The sequence below is a fragment of the Alosa pseudoharengus genome, unplaced genomic scaffold (assembly GCF_046254945.1).
Source record: "Alosa pseudoharengus isolate Yale_2024_CS ecotype anadromous, Long Island Sound unplaced genomic scaffold, YU_APseudo_1.1 YU_APseudo_1.1_scf_12, whole genome shotgun sequence".
NCBI classification, from domain to species: domain Eukaryota; kingdom Metazoa; phylum Chordata; class Actinopteri; order Clupeiformes; family Clupeidae; genus Alosa; species Alosa pseudoharengus.
Genome location: NW_027468587.1, coordinates 13,373,928 through 13,382,732, shown reverse-complemented (window position 1 = coordinate 13,382,732; position 8,805 = coordinate 13,373,928). Strand labels below are relative to the sequence as shown.

Below are 8,805 nucleotides of genomic sequence, written 5' to 3'. Positions count from 1 at the left end.
TCATAGATAGCTGAGCATCAGTGTACCGGTTCTACAGTGAATCTCTCATGCTGCAGCTGGGCTCTGATTCAATCTATCCAGCTTTTAGGTGCAGACGTTCTATCTGTCTGTCCACTTTCAGCATCGCTATAGTTCTCACATCCTGAGACAGCATCCTTTACCGATACTCTGAGGCTGAGTGTGTGTGTGTGTGTATTTGCGTTCACAGGCACCTTTCAATGTGTTACAGAATACCAGTTGTTTTAAGGTTCACACAAATAGGACATTTTATTGACATGACCATCTTTACAGTTTAGATATATTAAAAAAGTCAAACACATTAAAGGTCAATACCGTGTAACGATTATTTTGTTTAAGAGAGAGCTGACTCTTGTTCGGAAATAGAGTCTATAAGTTCAATATGTGACCCCCAATAATTCCTTGCATTCTACAGGTAATGGCTTCTTTCCCATAACAACCACATTTTCATTCATTTTCATTTTCCTGTCTGAAAACTGTAAGTGACTGCATGATACAATTAATACATAAAACACAATGCATAGACAAAACATGTATAATGTAATTTTATATAATATAATATAATATAATATAATATAATATAATATGCATAGATTGGCACAATATTTAGGGTAAATATAGATTTTTCAAACAACATAAATTACATCCTACAGTATATGTTTACATTCTAGTCTACATTCTTTCCGAAATCAGGCATGCAGGAAAGAGTTTCAGAGTGGGTTTGTTAACATGGTCAGTCGAGTCACTGTGGGTAAGACTTTGGGATGTTGAGGGCAGTGAATCAGTAAATCTGTAAATTACGTCCTCTGATTTAACCCAACTCCGTGTTAGACATTTGATTCCCTTACTTGAGCTTTTCTTGATTCTTGATCCATCAGCTGTGCATGTTTATTTGTGCGTATTCACTCTGCTTATGTGATTGTGCTGGTATGAGAGTGTGGGAGTAGCATGCTGATGTGTGTGTGTCCGTGTGTGTGTGTGTGAGTCTGTACGCTCTACGCTAGTGTGCACCCATGCCCACGTCTACTTGCTCCTCCAAGGGCAGCTTTTTAGAGCAGCCAGGCATGCACTGAATGAGTGTGTGTGTGTGTGTGTGTGTGTGTGTGCGTGTGTGAGTGTGTGTGTGTGTGTGTGTGTGTGTGTGTGTGCGTGTGCGAGTGTGTGTGTGTGTGTGTGTGCGTGAGTGTGTGTGTGTGTGTGTGTGTATGTGTGTGTGTGCGTGTGTGAGTGTGTGTGTGTGCGTGTGTGTGTGTCCTGTCCGGTCTCCTCCCCCGACTAGCGTGCGTCCGCACCCTGGTCTGCGTGCTCCACCGGGGGCAGTTTGCGGAGCAGCCAGGCGCGCAGGAGCTCCAGCTCGGGGGCGCACAGCTGGTGCTGGAGGCCCGGCAGGGTGTGGAAGGACACGCTCATGCCCGTCCGCCTCAACTGGGCGCTCGTCTGCTCGCCCCACTCGTGCAGAACCAGATCGTCGCTCGAGCCGTGGCACTGGAACAGCTCCGGCAGACCCAGCGCACGCGTCCGACGCTCCTCCACCGCCTGGGAGCACAGACACACACACATGAGAGCAAAGACACACACGCATGGGAGCACAGACACACACGCATGGGAGCACAGACACACACGCATGAGAGCAAAGAAATTGATTTCTTTTGGATAGGGTCATAAACACAGTGGACTAATATGTACATGGATTAAAACTAGTCCTTTACTAAAACGTACATAGATTAAGCCTACTGTAGTCCAGCACTAAAACATACATGGATTAAGACTAGTCCTTGACTAAAACATTCATGGATTAAGCCCAGTCCCGGACTAAAACGTACATCGATTAAGACTAGTCCTAGACTAAAACGTACATCGATTAAGCCTAGTCCTAGACTAAAACGTACATCGATTAAGTTTAGTCCCAGATTTAAAAAGAATCTCATTGAAGATCTCCACTGAGAAAGAGTGGCAGTGGCTCAAGAGGGGAGTCATCCAGCAACTGAAAGGCCTCGGTCATCAGTGTGTGAGTGAGTGTGAGTGTGTGTGGGTGAATAGGTGAATGTGAGGCATGACATTGTAAAGCGTGATTTTAAAGCTGCAGTGTGTAGCATTTAGTGTGATCAAGCAAAGAGCAAATATGGAATACAAAAGTGATCATGTATTCATAAGAGTATTATCACCTACATGAATGCACAGGTAATGGAGCTAATTAGCTGATCTACCTGCCTGAAGACATGTGCTAATTACAATCAGCTGTTTTAGTAAATGATTGGAACAAATATGGTAAGAGTTTTCCACCAGCCACTAACCCCTAGATACTGAACCTTCAAGGGGATAAGGGTGGAGGAGGGAACACAATGTGGTATAGAGACACATCACTTCCATGTTTTGCATTTGTCTATGAGCTTCATACAGACTCTGCATAAACCTGCACTTGTACATCTCTATTAACTGACCACTGGTTTCTACATCCCGAGTGTTGCACTTTTCTATTTCCATCTCTTATCTGAACAAAGGTGAATATGAGTGAGTTATGGCCACAAGAATGGGAATAGAATGCAATAGCGTCATCAACAGTCGTTGTTACCTGATAGACGACGGAGTCTTTATTCAGGAAGCTGGATAAAGCAAAGACTCCACCCACTTCTGGGTGGTACCTACAGGCCAGGTGCAGTGCCATGGCTCCACCCATGGAGAACCCACCTTTTGTAAAAATGGGGAACAGGGGAACAAGATTCCAGGTTAAGTAAGTAAAAGTCTTGTTAACTTCTGTTATTCTTTTCCAGCCATAATCTGAATTTGCTGGTCTTGTAATTTTGCCTAAGAATTTTTAGCTACAGTGCTTTGTTAAGTCGACAGGCTGCTTCAGAAACCTGGGGCGGATTTTCAATTTTTTCTGACCCTGGACTTTTCCATCCTAGGTTGGGAATTACGGGAATGCCAGACAGAGTTTCTCTCCCACTGGTCTGGTTGGGCTGGCACGTCTGACTGCTTCCTTAATGCTAAGGCTAATTCTTCTCCAAGCCTTTGAACAGACAGTACTCTTAGTGAGCTGGAGACTGGGAGGGGAGGGGGGTCCTCCTCTATTGTGATGGCAGCGTACTTCACTGAGGGCCATCTGCTTCTAATTAACCATAGGGGCTAATTATGCTGTGATTCACTGTCGAGAGAAAAACTGGTGACAGTCTTGTGCCTCGCTGCAAAATGCTCCCAGACCAAGACAAGGAGATTAAATCTCATCCAACTGTGTGTGTCAAATCTGCCCAGTCTAGCACTGGCATTTATTACATTTCAATTGAACTCAAGTCAAGCAACTTGTCTCACTCATAATTAAAATTCGGACACAAAAAACAATATCAAAAGTTCTGCCTCACAGAGCAGCTAATGGAAGAAAATGCAAAATCCTGAAAGGAATTGAAGTTTAATTGACAAGTTAAGGCTGGCTCTTGAAAACAACTAAAAAAGAGAAGCAGGAAGGCACAGAGAAGACCGAAAAAGAAAGAGAGAGAGAGAGAGAGAGAGAGAGAGAGAGAGGAAAAAAGGGGAAAAGTGAAAACTGGCCCTTAGTTCCACATCATCAAGTTTCTAACTCTCTGGAAAAGGCACCCTCACATGAGCCCCCCCTCCCTCCTTAATCTTACACATCTGGGTGCGTCTGGGCATTTGCCGCACATCTGGGAAAATGCAGGAGTGCCCATCACGCCGTCACAGCCGTAAGGAAGACACCGCCAAGCTCGGATTGGGGGGGGGGGTGAAGTAGACATGCCACCATACAGATGGAGAAGGAGACACCACCCTCACATCAAACGTCTCCAAAACGTTTCAATGAGATGTCTCAACCAAATCTCCTCAGAGTTTTAGCTTCTCACCTAGGGAGAGACAACTTGTCTGGTCACATGGTCCTCTGATCAAATGACCGCTGGTAAGTAAGTAACTGATGCCTTATCCTGCTCCTCTCTCTTTCTTTCCACGACCGATCTTGTGTGTCAGCACTCCCTTGCACACTTTTCCTCCCCCCACACGCACACCTCTTTGTTGTTTGGTAGGGCCTGCCGCATGTGTGTTTGATACCGTATTTCTCTCTCTCTCTCTCTCTCTCTCTCTCTCTCTCTCTCTCTCTCTCTCTCTCTTTCTTTTTCTGTCTGTCTGTCTGTCTGTCTGTCTGTCTGTCTCCAGGGTCTTTCCCATGGACCAGCACTCCTGAAAGATCGAGAAGGAGAAACACACACACACACACACACACACACACACTTGCGATGGTCTGCCGACGGCCCTCCTGAAAAACGTTTTCCATGGAAAGTCCTGGCACTTGTCAGGCCGACGGCTCTGGAAGTGGACTCCGGGTGCAGACCACTCCGCTTCTTCGGCGTGCGGAGTGACTCCAATGAGTATTTATAGTTAATGACAAAATGTTATGATTTAGGAAGATAATATTTCAGCAGTCTCGCAGGCACATGTGTTTTTTCAATCAGTTTCTCTGGAACCAAGTTTAGGGGCTTTTCTCTCCATCCACACAAGACCTTTCACACAAAAGTTTTTTTTTTCCCTCGACCTTGTGTGTGTATGTCTGTGTGAAAGACTTTTCAAGAATTTACAACTATTTTTTGTGTGTATGTATATATACAGTATATATATACACACACAGCCACATATATTTCTTGACTTGTCTGTTAACCCTTTTATATCCCTCCAAAGCTGAATGGCTTGTGCTCTGTGGAGAAGCTTGCACTCTCTCACCATGTGAGTAGCTAGCACAGTAACTGGCAGAGTGACCCCACACATTTCCTGTGGGAACCTACCTTGGGTAGTTTTTAATAGTCTACCATTTTCACAGCACTTGTGCTGCCTGCTTGTATTTCAAGATTATTTACATCTGACATATCCTGATAACCCAAAATACTTCAGGATTTAGCGCTGAGGAAACCCGAGAAACCGCAGAGGCTAAAAATGTTGCTACAAACATATGAAAGGAATGGAAAGTTTGATAAGTTGCATTTTTGTTTTGTTTTTTCTTTTTTTGTTGTTTGTTTAATTTAGTGGTCAGAGAAAACTGTGGGGATTGGGTTGATGTGTGTGATTGTGTGTGTGTGTGTGTGTGTGTGTGTGTGTGTGTGTGTGTGTACGTACAGCACACAGGTCTGGGGTGTAGGAGTCAGATCTATTTAATTTAAGTGTATTATTATTATTGTGTTTGCGTATATTCTTACAAATAATTACTTTATGTTTGCATACAAGCGTGTGTGTGTGTATTCGTGCCAATTACAATTTTATGTATGTGTGTATGTGTGTATGTGTGTGTGTGTGTATAAGAATTCCTACCGATTACTATCCTGTGTTTGGGAACGCCAGCCTGGATCTCGTCCTGGAGGATGGATCCAAGAGTGGAACACATGCCGTCCACAGAATCCAGGTGCTCTGGGCAGTCCCTGGAGATCTTGTGGCGGTCAAACCACACGTTGGACAGAGCACCTTGCATCGGTGTGTAGGGCCTGAGAGAAGAAGTATACAGACACAAACCGAACTTGCTATCAGAGCTTTGAAAGGGATGTGGTTATGTGGTGGCTCACACACGGGTGGCTGTTGTAATTATTGCACTGGAAGAAATTATTAACCAATTACTTATACATGTACTTACATTTCCCTAAAATTACCAATGCATGACAAAGATAGTGTGAAAATAAACAATCTGTAAAACGTATCTGATATCTTGTTTGTCTTGTTTTAATATGTAAAATGTAAATCCTTCATTCCAGAGTGAGTGAAAATACAGTCATGACCCTATTTTGGTGGATTTTTACAGATCACATCATGGTTCAACTCAAATATGAATGAAATGTAATAAAGATGAATAAATAGCTCAACTGTACACTTGTGTGAAGTACTGTAAGCATATGGATAAGTGGATATGCACACCGTGCATCTTAGGCGAAATAACTGCACCAAATGCAAACACCTTTGATCTCATGAGATGTGGCATTATTTGTGCTGAATGAAAGCAGTGGTAAAGTCGTAAAGTGATGTTTGGCTTTTATATTTAAACAAATAGGAGTGCTTCTGTTTTTTTTATATTAGATTTGATCCAACTTTATTGTCATGATGTCAGAGTACAAGTACAATAACAACGAAATGCAGTTTGCGTCTAACCAGAAGTGCAAAAAAGCAGAAAAGTGCAATACAAAGTATAGACAGGTGGTGTATAGACAGGATAAGAAATATAGTGCAGTGTAGACAGTAGTATACAGTTGGTTTACAGAAGGTGGTTTATATGTGCTTGCATGTGTTTATGTGCAGTGTGTTAGCAGTTACCTTATAAGAGCAGAATAAATAAGGCTATGTAGTATGAACAATGTGTTAACAACATGTACAGATATGTGCAATGTAGTAGCAGTAACATAAGAGTAGTAAGAATAATATAGAATGCAGTGTATTAACAGAATATATATAATATAATAATATAAGAAAAACTAAAAAAATAAGGATATTCAGTATGAACCATATAGACAGATATGTACAGTATGTACAGCTATGTGCAGTGTGGTAACAGTACCATTGTAGTGCAGAAACAGTAACATTATAAGAGTAGTAAGAATAAGTGTGTGTGCAGGATGAATAGTATGAAGAGCAGGCTATGTATAGGTGTAATTGCATTATGTACATTTGCAAATAAGGGCAAGGACACCTTAGCTTAGGCAATTTTACAGGGGAGAGGGGTCTGTGTTGATGGGCAAAAGTCTGCACAATGATGGATAATGAATCCCTATTGAATCATTACGGTTTTCTTATATAAAGAGAACATCACCAGTAGTTATGGCCACAGGGACTTACCTGGCAGGAGCTGTAGGGTAGATTATTCTGATATGGGGGAACGCCAGATGAAACGTGTCTCGGACCCACCCCCGAAGTCCCAGTCCCGTGTCTCCTACACAGCAAGTGAAGAGTTCATCAATAAATCTCAATTATCATTACAGCCTATTGCACTGTGTAATCTTGTTTCTAACAAGGCTACATCTTTTTTAGAAAGATTATGAACTTCTAGAGTGAGAGTAGGCTAGGCTACAGCCACCTCCTCAGATAGAGATAGCCTACTTCAATTGTTCTTGGACTCAAACAGCACTTTCTCCTTTGGTTTGTTTTTACACTGTCTATGAGGCATGACATGCTTGTTCTGTACAAATGTGTTTGAAAAGAAAAGGGAGAGAATTGTTTTATTAGGTAGTGGGGAAACACCCACCCTTCATTTGTAAGGGAGTCCGTGATCATTTATCTTAATTTATCCCGAAATAAATAAATGAGTACTAAAGATAAGCAAATCTTTACAAAATGAGACGTGAACTCTTTAATCCATCCCAGGTCAAGAGTTTTTCCTCGTAAACTGGCTGAGCCCAAGAAGAAAGATCAAACGTAAGATCAAAAGCCCCACACAGCTGATTAGGCTATAACACGAGACGAGTCCTTGCAGGGGAATACTGAGATTCGAATTGTTTACGTATCCATGTTATGTTATGCTAGTAGCCTGATGCACGTATGAAGCTGTAGCCTATGTGGGCTACAGTTCACCTTCACCTTGTCCTTAATAGAAACTGAGTTCAGCGATAAAATAAATAAACATGGTAAGGTGACACAACGTTTACTTATATATAACACGTTTAATGGCTATTGTCGAGGAAAGAAAATGCCACCTGAGCCATGGAGGAAGATAATCGATGCGGAATGTTTTCCTGTTTGAGACACAACACATCTGTGTAATTTCTGTGTGGCAGCCATGCCGGAATGAAGAAATCTCGCGATACTACCGGAAGTCTGCGGGGAAAAAACAGGGATGCTTGATTAGTGCATGTGGTTCACCAATAGGCTATTTGTGCTATTTTTGTCTTTTTTGAACTAACATAAAGTATGTTAATGTCAACATAAAAAGAAAGCAAGTTTGTTATTTATACTATTTGATTATTAATAATGTTTTTTTTTTAATGTGAATTTAGACTATCAGGTCAGCAGATTGGCCTGGTGATTTAGGCTAGTGGTATATCACTCCTGTCAAAGTGAATTTGGCCTGCAAAGGTAGGCTGAAAGGTTGTCCTTTTAGTCCTCAGACTGGTATAACTGGTATAACATAGGCCTGCCCTGAAGACTTTATTCGTTATTTTTAGTGCTGTTTAGGGCTGTCGCTAGCCAGGAAAGAATGAATTCCGTCTGATTAGGGGCCATCCAGACCCATGTTGTGTTTTAACACGCTTTATCATGTACATGGTGATTTTGTGGAATGTCTGGATCTGCAAATCAGTTTAAACACATTTTAGGGTCTTATCTTTTATAAACACAGGGCTTTTTTGAAAGCCCTGTTTCTGGTAAGCTTCAGTCGGCCGCACGCTTGTGGGACCACACAAACGGCGTCCCAACTCTGACCTTGACAGTGGGAGCGGGCGATCATGGTGGACAAATGGCGGTGTGTCCCTCCCCCAGAGACAACCAGACTCTGGTACGGGTCTGGCACAGGTCCGTTCCTGAGCTGCCAGACTTGCGGCCAGCCTACTCATGACAGGCCTAGATCTACTCCAGAGTCCACCATTATCTGGGTCCAAATAACAAAGATTATGATGTCAGATTACGGGATAGATAGTTTTATTTTGCATACATTTAACTTCTTTTGTATGTGTAGCAGCGACAATAGTGGAGGGGCTGTTATGCAACGCGGGGAGACTTTTTCAGACATCAGGAAGCACTTCATGGGCTGGGCTTGCGATTCATGCCACATATCTTCCCCCTTACGTTTGGCAGACAGCAGACAGTCAGAACTCCGCTCCG

General features: G+C 42.6%; 1 protein-coding gene across 2 annotated transcripts; it reads right to left on the bottom strand.

The window, feature by feature from the left end:
• Positions 1 to 248: 248 nt before the first annotated feature.
• On the bottom strand, positions 249 to 7,767 carry lyplal1 (lysophospholipase like 1). 2 transcript variants are annotated; one of them, XM_076280170.1, is made up of 5 exons: positions 7,683 to 7,767; positions 6,829 to 6,922; positions 5,323 to 5,492; positions 2,591 to 2,706; positions 249 to 1,554 (listed from the first exon to the last, which is right to left on the bottom strand). In XM_076280170.1, the coding sequence occupies exons 1-5, from the start codon at positions 7,765 to 7,767 to the stop codon at positions 1,294 to 1,296; spliced, it is 726 nt and encodes a 241-aa protein (XP_076136285.1). In that variant the 3' UTR covers positions 249 to 1,293. The 2 variants fall into 2 exon arrangements, with proteins under 2 accessions (XP_076136285.1, XP_076136287.1); XM_076280172.1 differs by lacking the exon at positions 7,683 to 7,767 and adding an exon at positions 7,235 to 7,674.
• Between the last annotated feature and the right edge of the window lie 1,038 nt (positions 7,768 to 8,805).